The sequence below is a fragment of the Pan paniscus genome, chromosome 7 (genome assembly GCF_029289425.2).
Source record: "Pan paniscus chromosome 7, NHGRI_mPanPan1-v2.0_pri, whole genome shotgun sequence".
Classification (NCBI taxonomy): Eukaryota; Metazoa; Chordata; class Mammalia; order Primates; family Hominidae; genus Pan; species Pan paniscus.
In genome coordinates, this window is record NC_073256.2 from 158,051,755 (window position 1) to 158,078,337 (window position 26,583).

A 26,583-nucleotide genomic window follows, 5' to 3' on the forward strand; every position below is an offset into this window, starting at 1 on the left:
AACTTGCAATGGTTCTGTCCCTCCTTCCCCTGGTAACCTTTGGCAATGTCTGCAGACAGTTTGGTTGTCATGGCTTGGTGGGAGTGCTACTGGTTTCTAGTGGGTGAAGGCCACGGATGCTCCTAAACCTGAGAGTACACTGGACAGGTCCGACATCAAAGTTCCTTACAAGGTATGTAGAGCACTTTACCATTTACACTGGACTTAGCTCACTCTCACAGTCACCACTTCAAACATGAGGAAATGGAAATGTAAGAGACTCAAGAATGCCAAAAATTAGAAAAAACTCACAAGGATGGCATTCCCTTGACATTTGCTTCAGAAGAAGTAACTGTCACAGATCCAAAGATGAAGCTGCTTTTGCACGTAAGAGTATGTATTTACCTGGAAAAAATTCGCTCAAATCCCTCCCTTTGGAGTCTGAGTCCCTAGTGCTGGAGATCTCAGTTCTATTTGCTCCCTGCTCTGTGGCTCACAGAGATTCTAGCAAGACTAGGGTGGGCCTGGGAAATGCTAACAATTTCCTTGACAAGTGAATTATGCTTTGAGTCCGAGTTAGTGGAATAGTGAGACCCTGCGCAGGGGAAGGTTCTTTCATTGAAGACCATTGCTACTTCCATCCTGAGCTCTGCATTTAATAGGTGACGATGGAATGAAAAGGTTAACTTACGCCACGCTACCCTTCTGTGGTAACATCCTTGACTTGTTTAGAAGATTAAATAAAAAAAAGAAACTAATTAGTGAGAGGCTTCCTGATAATTATTGGGAACTCTCTTGTATGTTATCTTATCTGACAAGTCACCTGAAAAGCCATCTGAAGAAACAGAACCAAAAGAAAGGATATTACAACAAGAACTTTACTGGTAACACCTTTTTAATAGGTCAAAGTAACTGTACAGTTCATTATATTCTTCCTGAGAATAATTTATATCCCCCAACAAACTAAAGGGAGGGTATATTTTTTCAAAATTAACAGAATGGATGGTGTAACTGGACATCAAAAGAAAACCAAATTCCTGTTTTGCTTCATTCTCTCCTGGGAAGACAGATACAAGGAAGGGTTAGTTAACTCCAGTGGCTGTAAAATAGTCAACATGGCTTTAATCTTTCTTTATAAATTATATAAAAATGGAAAAAGGGGATGGTTCTGGAACTTCTCCTCAATGCAGTTTGGAGGTGCTCTGGTACAAAGCATTTCTGCTTCCAAGAGAAATAACATTGCTACAAAAAACTGGCACATTATTCTGTGAAAAAAGACATGAGTTTTTAGTTGTGTTCTACAGCTAGTTCCCGACCCAATGCTTCACATATCCACACGAAAGTAAAAGGCAGGTAAGACAAAAAGGGCTGTAGTTTTTTCTGAAATAACTCAAGTCTTCAAAATATAGCTTTTATATTCTTTGTAAAGTGGGATTAGCATATTGCAACTGAAGGGTGTTCTAACAAACAAAAATTCCAGTCTGGATAATAATTCTATGGTAGACAAAAGAATTCTCAGCCTCTTGGGTTTCCTGGAATTCTTTGCTTCATGCTCTCCTCTTCCACTATGCAGCTAAGGTAGTTTAGGAGTTAAGATGTCACCCCTTGGCCATCCCCCTTTAGAACGTATCTTAATGTGAACATAAATTGTTCTTCATGATGCTTAAAAGCTTACATATAATTTTCATTCTTAGAAAAACGCCACATTTTGGATCCTGGACTTTTCTGAATATCATGATTGAAAAAAACAAAACAAAAAATGAACCCAAATCAAAGTGTGGTTAAACTTATATGAGAAAGATTTTTCAACCAGATGGTCATTCAAAAAAGTTGGAGCTGTAAGTGCTGGCGACTGAGGACACAGGGTTAATTCCTCGCTGCTGGTGGAAGGCTAGAGAACATCTTCAAAAGAGGGTAGCAAGACGTGCTCCTAGGGGAGGCTCAGTGTGGTCTCGTCTGCCCAAGCATTTTCAGTCTTGCTTGGTCAATGACATCGAGTAAGTTTTTGGCATCCACAGCCAGGGCGTGAGCAGCAGTCAGCATTTGCTTTTTGTACTCTTGCTGGAGGCTGGTCATGACATACTGCTGGGCCAGTTTCATCTTGTTGATGAGCTCACCCAGGTCAGAGTTCAACAGCTTCTGTGCCATCTCAATCTGAAAGACAAGAGATAGGTCAGGAGAACTGTTTTCAGTGATTTTTTTTTTCTTTTTTAGAGAGATGTTCTTACTGTGTTGTCCAAGCTTGCCTCAAACTCCTGGGCTCAAGGAATCTTCCTGCCTCAGCCTTCCCACTAGCTGGGAACACAGGCACATGCCACCAAGCCCTGCACCAATGAACTTTTCAGGGAATTTTTATGAGCCTTTCTTTCAGTGCCTCCATGAGAAGAAAACTTTATTTCCTGTAAATAAATCTTCCTTAGGAGCAATAGGATGTAAAAATCAATCTTTAAATTTTTTTTTTCTTATTTTAACTTCCCACACTACATTCATGCATTTAAACATTTTTTTTACTTACTTTAGAAATTCAGCTATTATAGTGTGCCTGTTTGTGCATGCCCATTCACACATGCAGATCCAGCATCTTGTTCCTTCCATTCAAAGCCTTCCCTGACACCATGACTAACTTCGTCTCCATTTGCGCTCACTGTTTAGACTTTATTAATCTCAGTGACTGGCAGGGCTTTTGTTTCATAATAGAACCACAGAATCTGACAGAACTTCAGAGATCATCTATTCCAAACACTTTCACATCAGAGTGGACAACTGAGATACAGTAAGATGTGCTGAAGGCCACACACCTCTTTAGTCTCCAAGCCAGGACAAAAGCCTCAGTTCTGACTTCCGGTCTTATGCTTTCTACTATGCCAACTCTATTTCAAGACCTTCCTTGGCTATACAAAAAATGGTTTAAGGATGGTGGCAGGGCGCAGTGGCTCACTCCTGTACAATCTCAGCACTTTGGGCGGCTGAGGCGGGCTGACGGCTTGAGCTCAAAAGTTTGAGGCCAGCCGGGGCAACATGGTGAAACCCCATCTCTACAAAAAAATACAGAAAGTTAGCTGAGTATGGTGGTGTGCACCTGTATTCCCAGCTACTCAGGAGGCTGACGTGGGAGGACGGCTTGAGCCTGGAAGACAGAGGTTGTAGTGAGCCAAGATCGTGCCATTGCACTCCAGCCTGGGTGACAGAGCCAGACCGTTATGTACGCCCCTCCCCCCGCACAAATTAAGTCAGGGCAGCAATGGTGGAAGCAGCTAATGAACACAAAATGCTGTCCTACAGGGTTAGAATGCTTTGCATGGGAGAGTCTCATGATCCTTCTTATCTGTTTCTTCAACCAATGGTGACTTATCCATTTGCTCTTTTATCAATTATGGAGCACCTATTATGTACGAGACACTTGGTGCTTGGACACAAGGAGGAAGACCTGTTTCTACTCGCAGTCTACAGTGGGAAAAGCATACACAGGACCCTATAATACACTGGAATAAATCACGTAGTAGAAAAGTACATAGATAAGACAGCAATGCATTCTGTCTCAGAGAGGGTCAGAAAGACTTTACAGAGAGAATTTGTCTGAATTTGGCCTATACTGTAAAAGTAGGCTGGCTTCAACTGTGAAAGCCACACCAAGTTGATCTTTATTTGGCAGGACTTGGCAAGAGGGATAAGAGATTTTTAGGAAGGAGAATGACAAAATCTAGAGAGATATTCTAGAAAGATGGCTCTTGGCGGCAATGTGGAGGCTGAATGGAAGGGCAGGGGAACAGACAAGAGGCAGATAAACCATCTAAGAGGCCATCTTCAGAGGAGAGGTGATGGTGGATGTGCAGGTGAACGGACCAACCTGAGACCTGATGAGAGATGGAAGGTGTGTGGTTGTTTGCATGTGTGTAGGGGATGGGGAACTGCTGGGAACAGACGTGCAAGTGCATGGTGTTGTCACTGACCGTGGAAGCAAACAAGGAAAGCAGACCGTTCTTGCCAATGGCAGACAGTTGGAGATCAGAGCTCAGGGAGGGATTCTATAAAGTCAACACAGATTTGTGAGGCATCAAATACTTGAATCTATGAGAATGAGAAGAACTACCAGAGTGAAAAAGTATTTTTTAATAAAACAAGTGGGTAGCACTTTGGGAGATGACCACACTCAAGGGTGGCAGGGAACAAAAGCCTGAACAGAGGTCTTGGCAGGAGAGGAGTGAGTGAGGAAGCTCTGGGCCAGAGCAGGGGGTCTCAAGGGGGAGTTAGGACTGAGGGGAAAGCAGGGGCTCTGGCAATTAGGAGACCTTGAAGGGCCGTTACAGCAGAGAGAGTTCCAAACAGCTGGAGCACTGGAATGCTCTGAGCTGGCGCTGAGTGCAGCTGCCATGTGAGGAGGTGGCCCCGTGAGGGATGGGCTGCTCTTTCAGGAAGTACAATGGGGACAGGAGGAGGCATGAGGACAGTGAAAGGCAGATGCAGGATCAAAGACAGGCTCCTCTTCTTTTCAAAAATGATTTAAGGCCAGGTGTGGTGGCTCACGCCTGTAACCCCAGCACTTTGGGAGACCGAGGTAGGAGGATGGCTTGAAGCAGGAATTTGAGACCAGCTTGGGCAACACAGTAAGACACTGTCTCTACAGAAAAATAAAGAATTAGCTGGGCGTGGTGGTATACAACTGTAATCCCAGCTACTTGGGAGGCGGAGGCAGGAAGATCACTTGAGCTCAGGAGTTGGAGGTTATAGTGAGCTGTGATGGAGTCACTGCATTCCAGCCTGGGTGACAGAGACAGACCCTGTCTCAAAAAAAAAAAAATTAATAATTAAAAAAATACTGTATACAGGAGAGCAATTTGTGTATTGGAATCGGGGAGATGAAAAGATTACTTTAGACTTTATCAACTAGAGTAGGTGTTGACAAATAGTCCCACTAAAATATCCACTTGGTAGGACACCATTTTCTTGCCTCTGGTATACGGAACTTCTCCACTTTGGGGCAAAACTGAGGCTTGTCATGGAAAGCCAGAGGCCCGGTGAAGCAGGTAAGTGAGAGAACCCCATTCGGTTGGGATGTGAAGTTACGCTACAGCACCAGTCACAGGCCTTCTCAAAAACAAGTTAAAGGGTTTATGCATATGAATCAATGCCACTTACAAAGGAATCACCAACAGGAGTTGTGTCCAACCGTCCTTCAGAAGTCAATGTCCAGTTCGTCAACTGGAACATCCCCTGGACATCATATGTCTCTGGGTATGATGCTGAGAAGGATTCAGCATTATTTATGCTGTATTCCTGACTGGAGATGCAAAATCTCAATCTCATCAGGAAGAAACAAATGTTTATAGGATATCCCTCAATCCAACTTTAATACTACTCTATAAAATCACTGAGCCTATGTTTGTCAAAAATGTCAATGTCATGAAAGATAAAAAAAGGCTGAGGAGCTGTTTCAGATGAAAGGAGGCTGAAGAAAGCAACACCACGTGCAAAGTGTAATCCTGGTCTGGCTCTCGCAGGCGAGGGAAAAGTGCTACAGAGACAACCGACGACCCTGGAACATGCCCTGCAGAGTGGGACAGTGCATTACATCATGTTAAAGTTCCAGAATGTGGTGATTGTGTGGTGGTTATGTAGGACAATGGCCTTGTTATGAGAAATATAAATGGAAATCTTAAAGGGGAAGAGGGCATGAGACACACAGCCATTCTCAAGCTGCTCGACAGCAGGAATTGATGTGTGTACACACATAGACAATGGAGCAGGGATGACAATGTGCTGACATGTTAAAAGGCTGTGAAACTCAAAGGAAAGTTGGGAGTTCTCTGTATTAATCTTTTAGCTTTCATATAAATCTGAAATGATTTCAAAATAAAAAGGACAAACAAAAAGTGTGTGCTGGGATGAAGAACTGCCCATGCTTCCCTAGAAATGAGAAAAGCAGGCAGCTGGAGTCAGCAGGGAGCAAGGCTGAAGCCTGCAGATCCTGGACTCTGTAGTGGGGACGCATCCCACATGCGTTTGTCAATCCCAACCACAGAATGTACACCCTAGGCTCAAAGACACTAAAACAAATGCAGGTGCTTCCTTTCATTTGTTAGTCATATAATTGAAACAAAATTGCCAAAAGGTAGCAAAAATGATAGTTGTTGCTGGGCTACAGTATTTTGGGTCAACTTTTATTCCTTAAAACTTTTTTTTTTTGAAACAGGGTTTGCTCTGTCACCCAGGATGTAGTATGGTGGCTTGATCCTAGCTCACTGCAGCCTGAAACTCCTGGGCTCAAGCGATCATCCTGCTTCAGCCTCCTGAGTAGCTATTGCACACAGCTAATTTTTAAAAATTTTTTGTAGAGACAGAGTCTCGCTTTGTTGCCCAGGCTGGTCATAAACTGGCTTTAAGCCATCCTCTTGTCTTGGCTGCCCAAAGTGTTGGGATTACAGAGGTGAGCCACCACACTCAGCCCTTAAGAAGCTTCTTAAAGACATTTATTAATTTAAAATGATTTTTTTTTTCAGATGGAGTCTCACTCTGTTGCAGGCTGGAGTGCAATGGCACAATCTCGGCTCACTGCAACCTCCACCTCCCGGGTTCAAGTCATTCTCCTGTCTCAGCCTCCCAAGTAGCTGGGATTATAGGCGCGTGCCATCATGCCTAGCTACTTTTTGTATTTTTAGTAGAGATGGAGTTTCATCATGTTGGCCAGGATGGTCTCGATCTCTTGACCTCGTGATCTGTCCGCCTCAGCCTCCCAAAGTGCTGAGATTACAGGCGTGAGCCACCGCGCCTGGCCTGGAATTTTTTAAGACAATAATTTTATTTATTAATTTTTTGGTAGAGATAGGGTCTCACTATGTTGTCTTGAAATCCAGGCCTCAAGCCATCCTCCTGCCTTGGCCTCCCAATGTGTTGGGATTACGGGCGTGAGCTACCATGCCTGGCCTAAAAGAAATTTTTTATATTACTACTTGAAATGGAAAACCAGGATCATTTGCAAGCTCAACTATTTTTAAGGAGAATTCGAGGAAGCAGACCATGCACAATGCCCGCCCCATTCATATCAGCATTCTTCTACCTTTAAGGTTCATGGCACCAGCAGCAGTTTCCCATGTGCCTTCCTCATCCACTGCTCAGAGCCACTTGTAGCTCAGATGAGGACCTTGCACAGTGGCTCTGCAGTGGATTAGCAGCAGGAAGACCCAGGATCTGGAACTTGAGTGGCCACTGCTCCACACCACCCCTATGCCCTAGAATGAACAGCCCCGTCCTGGTTGGGGCCAGTGTTAGAGGGAAGGTCATCGCTTGTAGGGCAGTTGATGTCTCTGCTGGCTACAGACTGAGGAGCGGCCTTCAGCACCACAGGCATCCCTGAATGTGTCCCTGCCCAGTGCTGTCACAGAGGGCTGCAAGGGGAAGATTGTGCCCTACCTCTCGGTGGGTGCTGGCTGGTAGGAGGGGAATGGTCTCATCCACAGTGGCCAATAACGTCCTCAGGGCCAAGCCGACTTCCTAACAGACAAGAATCACAACCAATATTAGAACACACACAAAGGATTTTTATGCCTTTCAGTTATATATTTTTTTATTTCCTTTCCACAAGTTTCAAGGCAAATTTCTGTATTTCTTTTTCTCAGTGCTTAGCCCTATCTTGTAAGTTATGAGGCTCCTTTTTCTCCCAAAAGATTTAGATCTGACTGTTCATTGCTCTAATACCCTAAGGAGTGAGTTGAAGAACAGAAGTTCATGTAAGAAAAGTCACACAGATGCTGAGGGTGGAAAGCAGGATTTTTTTTTTTCTCATCTACTGCTTCCAAGCAGATTATACCACCCTCCTGGCTCCAACTGCCAACCCTGCCAACACAGGTTAGGATAAATAGTAGCACCTTTCCCCAAGTGTGTTCACCAAATGTGTTCTCACCCAGGTACTTTCAAACACCCCATGAGGCTGGCCAGAGATGACACCACTGCCCCGGATGCAAGGGGGCAGCCTTGCTTTGGACCCCGTTCTGAATCTCAGGCTTCATCTATTACGCACACTGAGCAGAAACACTCCTCCCTGCCACTTCCGAGTTGCAGCAAAAAGGGTCTAACTATGATTTAAAACAAATAATTTTAAACTTCAAATTTTCATTACTGTCATACTTATGAGGACCAAATAATGTAATGACTAAGACATCAAATTACATGTAATATGAATAAAACCAGTAAGAAAATGATAGTTGCTTATAATTGGATCAACATACAAAAAGAATGTCATTTGGCCAAAGTAAAATGGTTAAAAAAATAGTGTCTATAAAATCACCATATAAAATCTTAGTATGTACAAAATTCTGAATGGTTTCATCTACTGTTGAGTTGTTTAAACTTGGCTGTGGGTTCATGCAAGTTCCTCCTTAAGAACTTTGGTTAAAACTGTTATGTGGATACACTTTAAAAAAGTGAACCAGAATGGATTAACTGTGCTTTCCATGAAACATTACAACTTTCAAGCAGCTTTTTCCACATTGATGGTTTATAAGAAGCTGTTGCAAAGATTGCTAATAGGTATACTAAAAAACAGTTGTAGGGGCCAGGCGCAGTGGCTCATGCCTGTAATCCCAGCACTTTGGGAGGCCGAGGCAGGCAGATCACCTGAGGTCAGGAGTTTGAGACCAGCTTGGCCAACAGGGTGAAACCCCGTCTCTACTAAAAATACAAAAATAAGCCAGGTGTGGTGGTGCATGCCTGTAGTCCCAGCTACTCGGGAAGCTGAGGCAGGAGAATTGCTTGAACCTGGGAGGCAGGGGTTGCAGTGAACCAAGATCGTGCCATTGCACTCCAGCCTGGGAGCCTGGGAGACAGAATGAGACTCCATCTCAAACAAAACAAAACAAAAAACCCAACAATAACAATTGTAGGATTCTATAACTCAACAACAAAATACAGTATGATTTAAAAAACAGGCCAAAAAAGAAAAAAAAAAAACTTGACATTTTTCCAAAAAAGATACACAAACGCTCAAAAAGCAAACAGATGTTCAAGACCTGTATGCAAATCAAAATCACACTTAGATACACTTCACATCCATTAGGATGACAATTATTTTTTAAAACACACACACAAAACCCCAAGCTTCAAAATAACCCCCCAGAAAATAACACGTTTTGGTGAGAATGTGGAGAAACTGGAACCCTTGTGCGCTGTTGGAGGGATTGTAAGATGATGCAGCCGCTGTGAAAAACAGAATGGTGGCTCCTCAAAAAATTAAAAATAGAATTATCAGTGATCCAGCAATTCTGAGTATACACTCAAAAGAAGTGAAAGCAGGGTCTCAAAAAGATATTTGTATATCCATGTTCCTAGCAGCATTCTTCATGATAACTGAAAGGTGGAAGCAACCCAAGTACCCTGTGATGGTTCAGTAAATAAACAAAATGTGGTGTGAACATACAGTGGAATATCACTCTGCCCTAAAAAGGAAGAAAATTCTGACACATGCTACAACATGGATGAACTCTGAGATACTATGCTGAGTGAAATAAATCCATCACAAAAAGACAAATACAGTATGATTCCACTTATAAGCGGTACCTAGGGTAGTCAATTCATAGAGATAGCAAGTAGGATGGCGGTTGCCAGGGGCTGGGGGAGGGGAAAAGAGGAGGGTTGTTTCAAATGCACAGTTTCAGTTTTGCAAGGGAAGGGTTATGGAAGTGGATGGTGCTGATGGTGGCACAACATTGTGAATGTACCTAATGCCTCTGAAATGTATGCTTAAAAATGGTTAAGATGGTAGTTTATGTTATGTGTATTTTACTATAGTGAAAAAAAAGTATGTTCGAGTATGTTTCAGAAATACTGGCTTAGAGCAAATTTCGACCACACTCTGTGAACTGGAGGACACCTCTGTGCAACCAACATGCCAGTCTGTACTCTTTAAAAGGAGCCATTGCTGACTTTCCTTGGACCTAGTGTCCTTTTTCTTTCTCTCTCTCTTTTTTTTTTTTTTAAAGAGATGGGGTTTCACCATGTTGGCCAGGCTGGTCTTGAACTTCTGACCTCAAGTGATCTGCCTGCCTCAGCCTCCCAAAGTTCTGGGATTATGGGCATGAGCCACCGCACTCAGCCCCTAGTGTCCTTTTACACAGGACACCTGTCACTGCCTGCTAGGATCCCACTCCACTGAACACAATTTGGAAAACATTAGTTTACTGGCATGATATTTTTATTTATTTTTACTCTTTTTAAAAGAAAATTCAATGAACACCCACATACCCAACCCTTAGCTTAAGAAAAACAACACAGATAAATCCTCCCAATGTACCTTTCTTCAGCTGGCTCCTCCTTACAGGTGCGGGATCTGAATTTGATAATGATCATTCCTCTACTTGTCTTTGCACTCCAACAACGTAACCACATCTCCCTAAGTCTTACACAGGATTATTTTGCATGTTTTTCAAGTTTACATAAATGGCATCATACTGTAAGCATACTTTTGCAGCTTTCTCTTTCACTGCAGACTTTATGTGTGAGCAGTAATTATTAAAAGAGTGTACTGCTTCAAGACACTCCCATCCTAGTGTTTACTGCCAGAAGAAAACAAGATAGGAACGGCAATTCAGAATAACTGCGGTTCTCACTAACACTGTCACTGTATGGTGCCTTCGTGAAGAGCTTCTAAAGCATCAGTTCTGACTTTGGTGGGGCGGGGGGACCTAGAGACATCTATCAACTGGCACCACAGCTTACAGGAAACAAGAACATTTTTGCCAGTACACAAAATGACTCTATTTTACCTTCACCATAGGGACATACTCCTCTGGTGGGGCTGGCTGGATTTTACTGGACATCTCGATGACAGCTTTCACCAGGCCCGTCACATTCTCGTACACCTTATCATTCGACCGGTCCAGGTTGGCAGTAGGAGGGGGGCTGATTTCCTGGGGCTGAAGCTGACAACACAGAAGCCAGTCATTTTTCTGCTCTCCAGCAGATGGCGTGAGATCACCACAATCAAGCTAGAGAGGGACTTTACAAGAGATCAAAGCAGATTGCAGAAGGTCATTGATTTTCTTGTGTGTGCGGGATATAGTTCAGATTGAGAATGACAGTAAAGTAATTCCTCCAAGTGACAAATTAGGCAGTATTTTCTTTCTAACTTTGAGCTCAGTTAAAGGAAATGAGATGGAATCATACATATTATACTAAAAACCCCAGATTCTTTCAGAGACCTGATTCAATGTCCCCTCACCCCAAAATCATTTACCACAAGATAATAATCCATCTGATAATTTACTGAATTTTAGATAACATTACCTATTTGGTTAAAGAGTCAAACATTCTACATGAAGACTATAAGGATTTCCACTTAGTTTGAATTCTGCAGTGAAAACGGTATGGCTCAGCTTAGCTGCCCTCAGCCGCCTAATGGAAACACGTTCTTTGTACAATTATAAAAAGCTGACATATGAATGCACTTTAAGGGGACAGCATCTGTTTGCAGGTCGTGACTGAAGTCAAAGCAGCAGTGGTGTCGCTAGGAGCCTCTCGCCCAAGACCCCGGTTTCAGCCAGCTCTGTGCTGACTGCTGGAAAGCACCTGGGCCTACGCTTATAAAGCCTCAGCTCTCTCACCCGGGCAACTGTGATCAGGGAAGATGAGGCCAAAGATGTAACAATGTCTACCTAGGGCCTGGGCACAGAAGAGACATCAACAAATGTTACTAAGATAACTTGAGCACTGATGGTGGAATAACATGAGGGCCTTTGGGAAATCTTCAGCAGTATTTAAAAATTCCAACTGGTTAGAATTATACCAGCATAAAATGGTATATATATATATATATATATATATATATATATATATATATATATATATACTTTTTTAAAAAGACCAACTTGTAGTACATATAGTTCAATCATGAACCTGATGCCAATGCTCAGTCTAAATATAAGTTCCCATTTCTGAACCCTTGGGTGCTTTTGCCCAAGTAATCTGGAACAGATTAATTCTTGGTTGTTCCAAAGTCTGGGTATGAGATAGCAAAGCACAAGAATAATTCATTTACTGCAAAGATGTACATGTCTCATTCTTTTGCATATATAAACACTGCTTTTGGCATCTGTCAGTCATGAGAGGTGACAAAGCAGGCCGAAGTGCCCTCCCACTTGGGCTTCCTGCTTTCCAGTCCAAAGTTACATGCAGAGAGCCGGGTGTGATAGAGAGAGCTGGACAGACACACAAAGACACGATGTGCTTACCCTCCATGGCTATTGTCGAACGGAAGGTGAGGAAAAGTTAAAGGAATTTATCAGAGAAAGGGAAAAAAGAAAAACAATATTAATAAAGGCATCAGACAAATCCCCCATAAAAACACATGAGCAGAACAAAAAGGAGCTAGTTTCCAAGCCTGCCCACCAGCTCTCACTCACTGTTGCCAGGGTGTGGCTACTGTTGCCAGGGTGTGGCTACTGTGCCACCTGCTCACTGCCCCAGCACACTGCATAGAGAGGTCTGCCATGCACCATGCTCAGTTACAAAACAAATGCAGGGAACATGCAAAGCCCGAGGAACAATCCAGCAGCAGTGCAAGGTCAACAGAATGAGAGCTCTTCAAAAAGAAAGGAGGAGGAGGACATTTGGTTTTAATTACTGAAAAGTGCCCATCTGAATTCTCATAGATTCAGGAGAAACTGCAGCAGCCTCAATTCCCGAGCCCGGCCCCTCAACATCCTTGAGATCCACTTCATCATCTAGCCATAATGCTATCATAAAGATTCCTGACTTGGGGCTGAGTTTAAAGATATTAGGCCCAGCCTGGCCAACATGGTCAAACCCTGTCTCTACTAAAAATACAAAAATTAGCAGGGTAATGGTAGTGCATCCCTGTAATCCCAGCTACTCGGGAGGCTGAGGCAGGAGAGTCATTTGAACCTGGGAGGCAGAGGTTGCAGTGAGCTGAGATTGTGCCACTGTACTCCAGCCTGGGCGACAGAGCGACACTGTGTCTCAAAAAAAAAAAAACAAACAAAAAAAACCCAACAAAACACACACACACACACACACACGCATTGGGAGCTTATTTTAAAAACAAAAAACAAAAGTAGAACAGAAACCCCTTTTTTGAGCTGATTCTTATGATTAGGTTCTACTACTTGAAACTGAGCAGTTTTATTTAATGTGTTTTCTCTAAAGCTCAAGCCAGGGCTATCCTACTATAACCACATCATTTCCAAGAGATGACTTCCTGTATTTTATTTTCTGCACTGAGAGTCACAGTGTGGTCTTCTGTTTAACTTCATAGGATGTACCAGTTCAAACTACATCAACAGGGCTTCTTGAGGAGGGGGCCACAGGGTGTTTCATCAAGAAGAAATAGACAATTCTATAATTCTAGGGAGGTTGTCACCTGTTTAAAGCTTCTGTTCTTTTCTACTTTACCCTTTGCCCAATTCTTGTGGTAGAGGGGCACTGTCATAATGCTTCTAGGGACCATTCACAGTGACATTCCAGAAGGAAAAGCTGTTTGGAAAGACATCCTAACGGTTTTCGATTTTCTGGAGCTTGACAACTTGGAAGCTCCTTGGCAGGCAGTTGATAAACCCTCTATAGATGTAGCCAATTCCAGCCACTTAGGTTGATGCTTAAAGATTCAGTTAAGAACCAAAATGCAGTGCTACCTAGGAAAATTTGAGACTGATTCTCGCTGTTATTTGGATGAATTATTTTAGTTATACATAAAAGTAAATATTTTAGTATTAGTTTTTTTTAGGCAGAATCTCGCTCTGTCGCCCAGGCTGGAGTGCAGTAGTGTGATCTCAGCTCACCACAACCACCGCCTCCTGGATTCCAGCGATTCTTGTGCCTCAGCCCCCTGAGCAGCTGGAATTATAGGGTCACACTACTACGCACGGCTAATGTTTGTATTTTTAGTAGAGACGGGGTTTTGCCATGTTGGCCAGGCTGGTCTGGTACTCTTGGTCTCAAGCAATCCACCTGCCTTGGCCTCTCAATGTTGGAATTACAGGCGTGAGCCACTGTGCCTAGCTGCATTGCGGTATTAGACCAATACTGTTCTTTTAGGATGGATTCAATGACCCCTACCAAGCAGACAATGAAGAAACAGAGGTGTATATTTCATATTATTTAAAAATCTACTTAGGTCGGGTGCGGTGGCTCATGCCTGTAATCCCAGCACTTTGGGAGGCCGAGGCGGGCGGATCACAAGGTCAGGAGATCAAGACCATCCTGGCTAACACGGTGAAACCCCGTCTCTACTAAAAATACCAAAAAAAAAAAAAAAAAAATTAGATGGGCCTGGTGGCGGGTGCCTGCAGTCCCAGCTACTTGGGAGGATGAGGCAGGAGAATGGCGTGAACCTGGGAGGCGGAGCTTGCAGTGAGCCAAGATCGCACCACTGCACTCCAGCCTGGGCAACAGAGTGAGACTCTGTCTCAGGGGGGCGGGGGGCGGGAATCTTTACTTAATATATTTTAAGTACACATATTATTTTCAAGATTTCAATTTGCTTCATACCCTATCCTAATTATATGTATTCATTATGTTATTCCAGCTGTGAAACATGTTTCATAATGATGTCAGAATTCTAAGGTGGTACCTATCTACCTGTAAAGTTGGTTTTCCATTGTAATACAAGCCATTTTGAAAGTCTGTTCTTTTGGCTTATGAAAATAAACAATTCATTAATCTCATTCTGTCCCCTTTTTTTAAAGAGATGGGGTCTCACTATGTTGCTCAGGCCAGATTCAAACTTCTGGGCTGAAGTGATCCTCCTTCCTCAGCCTCCCGAGTAGCTGGGACTATAGTCATAGAGGTGCGCCACCATGTATGGCTCCTTTTTAGAAATTTATTGAAAGAAGCCAATATTGGGAAGGGTGTGTCCTTCCTCAATTTTCCCTGGAGAAGACTCAGTGTGTCTTTAACAGAACTGTCAGGAGGCATCCTGGGGCTTGGAGGCCTGGTGAACTGAGGAAGTTCCTGATTCCCAGGCACTTACAAGCCGCTGGCATGAACTCTGGGCACCAACCCTAAGGGCAGAGGCATCCCTAGCCCAGTTGGTACTTTCACTATGGCCACAGAGGGCAGGCTTGGCCACAGAGAGCAGGCTAGTTTGTGCCAGTGGCTACCCATTCACCCTCTGGTCACCTCCTCAATGAACACTGGCAAACCTGTGCCCTCTAAGCTGCAGGCTATCCCTCTGGGCCTGGAGATGACATTTTTTCTTACCCTGGACTAACTTTCTGATGACTCTGAGAAGACAACAATGTATCTACATCTAACGAAGCTTCAGCTTTGGAGGCGAGTGCCTTTGAGTCAAGTATGTGCTCAGCCAAGCCTGCGGCCAAGCACAGCTCAGCTATGTGGAGGCTGTGTAACCTTGAACAAACTGCTTAATCTCTGTGAGCCTTGGTCAACTGAGAAATGATACCACCACCAATCCTGTGAGGTTGACATGAGAACTGATAATACATGAAAAAGGACTGCCACAGAACTTGGTAAAGGGACGACAGTCAATAAATGGTGGTTATTGGTAAAGCAAAGTTTATCTTAACCTGATATGACATTTTTCGGATTTTAAGATGTCTTCCACTGTAAGATGCATCTTTTTTTTTTTTTTTTTAACCTCGAGACGGAATCTTGCTCTGTCACCCAGGCTGGAGTGCAATGGCATGATCTTGACTCATTGCAACCTCCACCTCCTGGGTTCAAGTGATTCTCCTGCCTCAGCCACCTGAGTAGCTGGGATTGCAGACATGCACCACCACGCCCAGCTAACTTTTTTGTATTTTTAGTAGAGACGGGGTTTCACCATGTTGGCCAGGCTGGTCTTGAACTCCTGATCTTGTGATCCGCCCGTCTTGGCCTCCCGAAATGCTGGGATTACAGGCATGAGCCACCACACCTAGCTCAAGATGCATCATTTTTTAATGAACCACTAAGAAAGATAAAAAAATGCTGCCAATTAAACCAAAACACCATCCCAATTTTAGAGATATTAAAATGTGAATAAAAGGTATATGACAATTGAGAAATAGCATCTATTTTGAGAGGTAATTTGTCATTTTAAGTGGAAAGTAAAAAGATCCCATCTCCTTACAGGACACAGGCTAGAAAAGAAGAGCCTCCTCCGTCAGATCTCTCAGGGAGGAGGGCTGCTGCTCTAATGGCTCCAGCACTTGGTGAGGGCTGGTGGGGACCCAGGAGAGTCAGAGGCGCCAACAGTTCCAGCTGGCACCCCTCGGGGCAGGCTGCACCTGACTTCTGACTGCCAAACTCAGAAGCTTGTGGTTGTTTGTGCCTGAGTCAAACACTCCCCTTGGTTTGAGGATGGCTCTACTCAGCATACATTGCTTTTACAAACCCAATTCTAACTTTAAATGGAAAATAAATAAGTCTTCCATGAAGCCACACTTATAAACTCCTACAAAAAGTCCTCCCTTACCCCAAGCATCCTGGTTTAATTAATTTTTAAAACCAGAAACAATCTTGGCACTTTGTTCTAAAGAAAACATTCTGTCTGATCAGAGGAAGATGTATGTAGAAAATCAGAATCTGACTGAATTCCCAAAATCTATTACACTGAGAGGAAAATGGAAAAGAAAATGTTTGCATAAAGCTTTTCCCTGACTCTCAGAGGGGTTCAGAACCAGACCAATTGACTCCTGGGTCTCACTGCAGTTCCACTCTGCACTGTTCTATTTTCAGCACCAACTCCACTCTATGACATGAACACAGTCAACTGAGAACTAGGGAACACCACAAATCCTGCAAGCAGAAGGTGCTGCACAGGCTCAGATGCCCACCTTGACACCCTCGTTGTAGCTGTCAGCAGGGCTGCTGAGGCTGGCAAGGCTTCCCAGATGACCGGGAGCTCCAGGGCGAGGCGGTTTCTTTGGTGGAGCTGCAGGATCTGGTGAGAGAGAATGATTCCCATTAAGTCATGTGCGTTAAGAAAGATTAAGAGGCTGGGGGCAGTGGCTCATGCCTATAATCTCAGCACTTTGGGAGGCTGAAGCGGGCAGATCACCTGAGGTCAGGAGTTCGAGATCAGCCTGACCAACATGGAGAAACCCCATCTCTACTAAAAATACAAAATTAGCCGGGTGTAGTGGCACATGCCTGTAATCCCAGCTACTCAGGAGGCTGAGGCAGGAGAATCGCTTGAACCCAGGAGGTGGAGGTTGCGGTGAGTTGAGATCGTGCCATTGCACTCTAGCCTAGGCAACAAGAACAAAACTCCGTCTCAAAAAAACAAAAAAAAAGAGAAAGAAGGCTGAGCACAGTGGCTCACGCCTGTAATCCCTAGCACTTTGGGAGGCTGAGGCGGGCGGATGCCTGACCTCAGGAGTTCAAGACCAGCCTGGGCAACACGATGAAACCCCATCTCTAGTAAAATTAAGAAAAAAAAAAGAAAAGAAAAGAAAAAAGAAATTAGCCAGGCATGGTGGTGTGCACCATAGTCCCAGCTACTCGGGAGGCTGAGGCAGGAGAATTGCTTGAACCGGGGAGGTGGAGGTTGCAGTGAGCTCACACCACTACACTCCAGCCTGGGTGACAGAGTGAGACTCTGTATCCAAAAAAAAAAAGGAAAGAGAAAGAAACCACTGCTAAATAAATGCCTACTGCTGTTCTTACAAAAGACACTAATCTTGCATTCTAAGGAGGCATTTCTTTCTTTTTTTTTTTTTTTTGAGACCGAGTGTTGCTCTGTCGCCCAGGCTGGAGTGCAGTGGCGTGATCTCGGCTCACTGCAACCCTAAGGAGGTATTTCTGATGCATTATACCAACAAATTCTTTTTCCCAATACTCTAGTAATGAGCTGAATGTGGTAAACATCGTACTTGCTGTGGTCTGTAGAGGAAAAATTAACCATGAGGGTATTCCAAAGCTACGACACTATATACATTAAAAACCTGCTTTCATCAAATTAAACTAACTTCTTTCCGCCCAATTCTTTTCTTCTTTACCTGGTTTACCCACAGGCTGATATATATGTTGGTTTCCAATCTGTGGGAAAAGAAAAGTTCAGTCAATGCACTGGTATATACAATTGGGTAATGACCTCTCTCTCCCACCCTGTCTATCCACCCCCTTGAACTTCTAGGCTAGATTCTAGTGTATCAAAATGAACAAAACAGGGTTCTGCATAAGGTCTCAGTTGGGGTGGGGGATCAGGCAAATAAGCAAATGATGCCAATAGCATGTGTGGAAAGGGCTGTGAGAGAAGCAAGCATGGGACACTCTGGAACCACAAACACAGTGGTCATAACCCATTTAAAATGTTCTTACACAGCTGAGGAGAATGTAAATTAGTACAACCTCTATGGAAAATGAACTAGAAAAACTCAAAATAGAACTACTTATTAAAGAACTCAAAATAGAACTACCATTCGATCCAGCAATCCCATGACTGCATATACGCCCAAAGGAAAACAAATCATTGTATCAAAAAGATACCTGCACTGCTATGTTTATCATGGCACTACTACCAATATCCAAGATACAGAATCAACCTAAGTGTCCATCAATGAATGTCTGGATTTAAAAAATGTGGTATATGTATACAATGGAATACTATTTAACCACAAAAAAGAATACAATTGGCTGGGCACGGTGGCTCATGCCTGTAATCCCAGCACTCTGGGAGGACAAAATGGGCGATAACCTTAGGTCAGGAGTTCAAGACCAGCCTGGCCAACATGGCAAAACCCTGTCTCTACTAAAAACACAAAAATTAGCTGGGCGTGGTGGTACGTGGGTGTAATCCCAGTTACCTGGGAGGTTGAGGCAGGAGGACTGCTTGAACCCAGGAGCCAGAGGTTGCAGTGAGCCAAGATCGTGCTACTGCACTCCAGCCTGGGCAACAGAGCAAGACTCTGTCTCAAAAAAATAAATTAATTAATTAATAAATATATATATATTCCTGTCTTTTGCAGCAGTGGGGATGGATGCAGTAATGTGTAGGCCATTATCTTAGGTGAAACAACTTACAAACAGAAAATCAAATCCTGCATGTTCTCATAAGTGGGAGCTAAATAATGCGTATACACATACGTAAGAATGTGGAATAGTCACTGGGGACTTCGAAGAGTTGCCGGGGTCGGTGGGGGCGGAGGCGGGGGGAACAGCGTTAAGACATTACTTAATGGCGCCAGGTGCAGTGGCTCACGCCTGTAATCCCAGCACTTTGGGAGGCTGAGGCGGGTGGATCACAAGGTCAGGAGGTCGAGACCATCCTGGCTAACATGGTGAAACCCCGTCTCTACTAAAAAAAAAAAAAAAAAGCCAGGTGTGGTGGTGTGTGCCCATCATCCCAGCTACTTGGTAGGCCTGAGGCAGGAGAATTGCTTGAACCTGGCAGGGGCGGAAATTGCAGTGAGCCGAGATCACGTCACTGCACTTCAGCCTGGGCAACAACAGAGGGAGACTCCATCTCAAAAAAAAAAAATGACTTAATGGGTATTATGTACACTATTTGTGTGATGGTTATACTAAAAGCCCAGACTTCACCACTATGCAATATATCCATGTAAAAAAACTGCACTTATACACCTTAAATTTATACAAATAAAAAAAATTTGAAATGTTCTTATATGGATGTCTCCAGTTGACCTCTAAAGGGTTTAAAATCCCAGGACTTCCCAGTGTCTGCATCCTCTTCTGCCTGGCCTCCCAACTATCCTTATCACAAAAACAGGTACAACCAGAAAAATGATGGAAAGGGGCTTGGTAGCACTGGGTGTGTAGATTCCCATGGGCCTACATTGTCATCACCCCCCGAAGCACTGTGTGTGTCAGGACCTGTTGTTATACCTCCATCAGTTCTAGGCCAAGTCAGAGAAGCCAAACCACAGCCCAGAACTTCTGTCCCAGGCACAGGATAAAGTTTCACTTAACACCAGTTCTCCTTCAAGTTGTCATACCTGAAACTGCACTTAAAATAGTCTTTCTGAGGCTAACTACCTGGAAAAAAATCTTTTTGGAACTATGTTCTACTTTTGAAAAGAAAGACTTTTCTTGCTTACTTTAAAATAATGAACTGGCTAATAGATATAACCTAAGACACTTTACTTTCTATTGAAAAGAGATCCACTTCTTTACAATACAAGTGCTATAAAAATAGCACACAAAATTAAAATTGTTCCTCCCTCACACAATCAAGTTGTTTTCAACATGTCATTTAACACCTCTGATTTTAAAGACTTGCAAAAAGTCTCAGAGCTTGAAGGTATGAAGAATGATACCATATCAACTTATTTTTGTGTAGTGCTTTCTACTTTATATATCACTATCATATCATTCATTTGTTCAATGAACAGTTATTGAACATCCGCTTTGTTCTAGCACTGTTCTAGGTATAAAACAAAGATCCTGCCTGGGGAGCAAGCAGCTAACAATGCAGTGGAAGGAGACAGATAATAAACAATGAACATGTATTAGTATATTCTGTGTTCTGTTAGGAGAAGCTGTGTCCCACAAAGAAAGGAGATGGCTGGGATAGAAGGAGAGGAACTACACGTATTTTGGTATTGGTTGATTGATTAAGTGAGTGACAGAGTCTCACTCTGTCGCCCAGGCTGGAGTGCAGTGGCACAATCTTGGCTCACTGCAACCTCTGCAGCCCAGGTTCAAGTGATTCTCCTGCCTCAGCCTCCTGAGTAGCTGGGATTACAAACGCCCGCCACGATGCCTGGCTATGTTTTTGTATTTTTGGTAAAAACGGGGTTTCACCATGTTGGCCAGGCTGGTCTCAAACTCCCGACCTCAAGTGATCCACCCACCTGGGCCTCCCAAAGTGTTGGGATTACAGGCGTGAGCCACTGCGCCTGGCCCTTATTTTTATTTTTCTGAGACAGGGTATTACTCTGTCACCTGGGCTGCAGTGCCGTGGCATGATCTTTGTTCACTGTAGACTCAACTTCCTGGGCTCAAGTGATGCTCCTGCCTCAGCCTTTTGAGTAGCTGGGAGCTGGGACCACAGGTGCATGCCATCACACGTGGCTAGTTTTTATATTTTTTGCAGAGACAAGGTTTTGCCATATTATCCAGGCTGGTTTCAAGCTCTTGAGCTCAAGCGATCCACCCATCTTGGCCTCCCCAAGTGCTGGGATTACAGGCGTGAGCCACTACTCCAGACCAAAGCTGCAGTTTTAAGTAGGAAGGTCAGGCCTTCTAAGAAAGTGATCCCTGAAAGGGAAGCCTTGCAGCAACCTGGGAGAAGAGTAGCTTCGAGAGGGAGGAGTCCAGTAGGGCAAACTGAATGTGTGAGGAACAGCAAGGTGGTCAGGGCAGATAGAGAGGCGTGAGGGCAGGGAATGGTGGAAACGGGCCAATACTTTAACAACAGACAATGTCTATTGGCTGTGCTGTACTCACTGCTTCAGGCAATAAAACCCATGCCCTTTTTTTTTTAAATTAAAAAAATTTTTAAATTTATGTGGTGCCTGTTTCCAGTCAGCCAGCTCACGGCCAGCTGAGTGCTCCCCATGTTTTTTTTTTTTTTTTTTTTGAGACGGACTCTTGCTCTGTCGCCCAGGCTGGAGCGCAGTGGTGCAATCTTGGCTCACTGCAACCTCTGCCTCCCAGGTTCAAGTGATTCTCCTGCCTCAGCCTCCCAAGTAGCTGGGATTATAGGTGTGCACCACCACGCCTGGGTAATTTTTGTATTTTTAGTAGAGACAGGGTTTCACTATGTGGGCCAGGCTGGTCTTGAACTCCTGACCTCAGGTGATCTGCTCGCCTCGGCCTCCCAAAGTACTGTGATTACAGGCGTGAGCCACCGCGCCTGGCCCCATGCTCATTTTAAAAGGTTTAAAAATACAAAGAACTTTCTGGTTGATACTCGGGTAACAAGAAAGTTTAATGAACTAGAAAATCCTATTCTCAGAACATCCTGGAGTAATCTAGCCAATGCGTGCTCACGTACAACCTGCTCGGGTACTCAGGTGCAGAAAAGGAGAGACTCTGCTTCAGAAGTCTGACAGTATGAGTGTGTGGAGCTAGGCCTCGTGCATGGTTCTGTGCGGAACCAGCTGTTTACTTTGGAAAAGCTGCAGAGCTGTTAGGGGCTTTGGTTTTTCCACTTGTAAACTGAGGCTAATAACACTTACCTAATAAGACAACTAGGTTGTCATCACAAAATGAACATGCTGTCAACCTGTGTATTAAAGTCTAAATAAAACTTTACTTTTTATGCACACTGATGGGATCAATTTTCCACTAGCCAGTTATTAATGTTTACTAACTAGTTCACATCCATTTATAATCTACATGGCTTTCTAGTTAAAGGGTTCTCCCTGAAGCCGTGGCACATTTCTAAAAGTGTTAAAGCTGGAGTGTTTCACAAAATGGGGCCAAAACCAAATTATCATCTTTAGGAAAGCACAAAAGGGAAAAAAAACAGAAATGGTCATAGCATGTTAACAGTTCCCAGGAAGGCAGTGAAGTCTGTTGAGCAAGGCTGGCTACATGTGCATAAATGGGGGCACTTAGGCAAGTTTTCTTTGAGTCCTGGTCTACTCATTTGTGAAATGTGGATGACAACAGTACCCGATGTGTCAAGAGTGATGCGACACAGTACCTTGTAGTACTAAGCCAGGACCTCAGTTAGCACTAAGCACTCTTACTATTGCCTCCACCTGGCACAAAGCAAACTGAGATCTTAGGTGGGCCCATCATGTGTCATCTGATTGTCTTAGAAGTTCTTTTTTTCTAAGACAGAGTTTTGCTCTTTTGGCTCAGGCTGGAGTCCAATGGCACAATCTCGGCTTACTGCAACCTCCGCCTCCCGGGTTCAAGCGATTCTCCTGCCTCAGCCTTCTGAGTAGCTGGGATTACAGGTACCCGCTACCACGCCCGGCTAACTTTTTTGTATTTTTAGTACAGACGGGGTTTTACCATGTTGGCCAGGTTGGTCTCGAACTCCTGACCTCAGGTGATCCACCGCTCCTGGCCACAAGTTCTTATTAATAAAGCAGTTCTGCATAATCCTTCTATCCAGGTTTGATTAACAAATTTACATTTTTTTCTGAGTACCTTCTGTGGGCCATACACTGGAACACAAAGAATTTTCCTTATCTAACAAATTTCCTATTAGCAACGTTCTAAATAGCTAGTATCTTGAATAGGACTTATTTTCACACCGATTCTCACTCCTTCTTAACAATTTAGGACCAACTGCTTTTTATGCATTTGTCTCTTCAATACAAGGAAGGAGCTCAGTGTATGGGAATGTTAAATGGCTGATAATGCAACCTTCTTGCTCATGAACTAAAGAATGTCGGCCACTGTGCCCGACTGGGTGCTATTTTATATAGAAAAAATGTTTGCAAGATTTTAAGGTAAGTGTTGACAGTTGCATACACACCTGTGACTAGAAGGCAACTCAGTAGTTTCACCCTTATTAGGGTAAAACTTTAACTCCGTAAGTCTGCTACCTGACAGGCACAGCAAATGTTTAAGGAAATCTGCATTTAACTTAAACAGACATCTGCTGATGGAAATTTGGCGTTGGTTTGCTCAAATTAGTAAGATTAAGACAATCTTAAATTCAGCTGGGCGCGGTTGCTCACGCCTGTAATCCCAGCACTTTGGGAGGCCAAGGCGAGTGGATCACTGGAGGTCAGGAGTTCAAGACGAGCCTGGCCAACATGGTGAAACCCCGTCTCTACTAAAAATACAAAAATTAGGCAGGTGGCTGTAATCCCAGCTACTTGGGAGGCTGAGGCAGGAGAATCTCTTGAGCCCGGTAGGCAGAAGATGCAGTGAGCTGAGATCCTGCCATTGCATTCCAGCCTAGGTGACAGCGCAAGACTCCGTCTCAAAAAAAAAAAAAAGAGAGATCTCAAATTACTCAAATTAATAACCTAACATCACACCCTGAGGAACTAGAAAAACAAGAGCCAACCAACCCCAAATTGGCTGCTTCCTTATGTTGAAGAGACTAATGTATAACAAGCAGTTGGCCAGGCGCGGTAGCTCACGCCTGGAATCCCAGCACTTTGGGAGGCGGAGGCGGGGGGGATCACGAGGTCAGGAGATCGAGACCATCCTGGCTAACACAGTGAAACACCGTCTCTACTAAAAATACAAAAAATTAGCCGGGCGTGGTGGTGGGCGCCTGTAGTCGCAGCTACTCGGGAGGCTGAGGCAGGAGAATGGCATGAACCCGGGAGGTGGAGCTTGCAGTGAGCCGAGATAGTGCCACTGCACTCCAGCCTGGACGACAGAGCGAGACTCCGTCTCAAAAAAAAAAAAAAAAAAAAAGCAGCTGGTCCTAAAACATTAGGAAGGAGTGAGAATTGGTGTGAAAATAAGTCCTATTTCTAGCAGGCTTTAACCTATTTACGCTGGAGGTTGCAAATTTTTTGGTGTGGAAAAATCAGACACTGGCGATGACCTTGAGCAGTAGGATATAAATAACTCTCACAAGCTTAGCGTTCCAATAATGGAACACTAGGCATAAATAGGTTAAATATAATTGGAATAATCATAAGCTAGTTCTTTAAAGAGAATTTCAGGCATTCTCCCCCTGCTACATCCAGAAGAAAAAAATATTGCTTGAACAAATTTTCTGTGATTCTGGAGACTTTTACAACCATGTAGTAAGAGCATAAAAATTTAGCAAATGGGCCAGGTGGATCACTTGAAGTCAGGAGTTTGAGACCAGCCTGGCCAACATTGTGAAACCCTGTCTTCACTAAAAATTCAAAAATTAGCTGGACGTGGTGGCACGTGCCTGTAGTCCTAGCTACTCAGGAGGCTGAGGCACAAGAATCGCTTGAAACTGGGAGGCGGAGGTTATCACGCCACTGTACTCCAGCTCTGGGTTACAGAGCAAGACTCTGTCTCAAAACAAAAACGAAAACAACAACAACAAAAAATTTAGCAAATGACAGCGTGTGTTAACAACGGCTAATATGTGTATATATTTCTTCACTTGATCTTAGCCAAAAGGCTGAGAAGTGATGTACATATTTCTTTAGGTCACAAAGAGTTTGGCTTATTACTAAAAGGCCTTTATTAAACAACAGAATATAAATTCTTCTCATCTGCACATGGTACATACTCTAAAATAAACCACACAATTGGCTATAAAACAATTCTATAGCTAATTAAAAAAAAAAAAACCGAAATCACACCAACCACACTCTAGGACCACAGCACAATAAAAATAGAATCAGTACTAAGAAGATTGTTCAAAACCATATGATTACGTGGAAATTAAACAACCTGCTCCTGAATGACTTCTGGGTAAGGCAGAAATCAAGAAATTCTTTGAAACTAATAAGTACAAAGATAGAACACACTAGAATCTCTTGAACACAGCTAAGGCAGTGTTAAGAAGAAAGTTTATAGTGCTAAACATCTACAACAAAAAGTTAAAAAGATCTCAAATTAATAACCTGACATCACACCTTGAGGAACTAGAAAAACAAGAGCAAATCAACCCCAAAGCTAACAGAAAACAAGAAATACCCAAAATCAGAGCTGAACTAAATGAAACTGAGACATGAAAAACCATGCAAAAGATAAATGAAACCAGAAATTGGTTATTTGAAAGAATACCTAAGAATGACTGATCACTAGCTAGACTAATTAAAAAAAGAGAGAAGATCGAAATAAATACAATCAGAAACGACAAAGGGGACATTACCACCAACCCCACAGAAAAATACATAGAACTATCATAGAACATTATGAACACCTCTATGCACATGAACTAGAAAATCTAGAAGATATGGATGAATTCCTGGACACATACACATACCCAAGACTGAGCCACGAAGAAAGTGAATCCCTGAACAGACCAATAATGAGCTCTGAAATTGAATCAGTAATAGCCTATCAACCACCAAAATCCCAGGACCAGATGGCTTCACAGTTGAATTCTAACGGATGTACAAAGATAAGCTGGTAGCGCTCTTACTAAAACCACTCCAAAAAATTGAGGAGGAGGTACTCCTCTCTAACTCATTCTATGAGGCCAGAATCATTCTGAGTCCCAAACCTGGCAGAAACAACAAAAAAAGAAAACTTCAGGCCAATATCCCTGATGAACATAGATACAAAATTCCTCAACATAATACTGGCAAAACGAATCCAGCAGCACAACAAAAAGCTAATCCACCACAAACAAGTAGGCTTCACCCCTGGGATGCAAGGTTGGTTCAACATATGAAAATCAATTAAATGTGATTCATCACATAAACAGAACTAAAAACAAAAACCACAGGATTATCTCAATAGATGAAAAAAAAAAAGCTTCCAATAAAATTCAAGCTCACTTCATGTTAAAAACCCTCAAAAAACTAGGTAATGAAGGAACATAACTCAAAATAATAGGAGCCATCTATGACAAACCCACAGCCAATATCATATTGAATGAATGGGCAAAGGCTGGAAGCACTCCCCTGAAGAACTGAAACAAGACCAGGATGCCCACTCTTACCACATCTATTCAACATTAGTGCTGGAAGTCCTAGGCAGAGCAATCAGGCAAAACAAAGAAATAAAAGGCATCCAAATAGGAAGAGAAGAGACCAAACTTCTGTGTTTGTAGATGATATGATTTTATACATAGAAAATGCCATAGTCTTGGCCCAAAAGCTCCTAGATCTGATAAAC

The 26,583-nt window shown here is 43.3% G+C and overlaps 1 protein-coding gene across 30 annotated transcripts in view; it reads right to left on the bottom strand.

Annotated features, from left to right (window-relative positions):
- Positions 1–856: 856 nt before the first annotated feature.
- The window catches only part of PTK2 (protein tyrosine kinase 2), a 345,218-nt gene continuing 319,491 nt past the window's right edge, over positions 857–26,583 (bottom strand). For all 30 annotated transcript variants that reach the window (XM_063606925.1, XM_055116999.2, XM_063606932.1 and 27 more), the window contains 5 exons: positions 17,925–17,964; positions 16,761–16,867; positions 10,734–10,889; positions 7,387–7,467; positions 857–2,133 (listed from right to left, as the gene is read on the bottom strand). In XM_063606925.1, the coding sequence (XP_063462995.1) occupies positions 1,921–2,133; positions 7,387–7,467; positions 10,734–10,889; positions 16,761–16,867; positions 17,925–17,964 (597 nt within the window). In that variant the 3' untranslated portion in view covers positions 857–1,920. The remainder of the gene's footprint in view (positions 2,134–7,386; positions 7,468–10,733; positions 10,890–16,760; positions 16,868–17,924; positions 17,965–26,583) is intronic.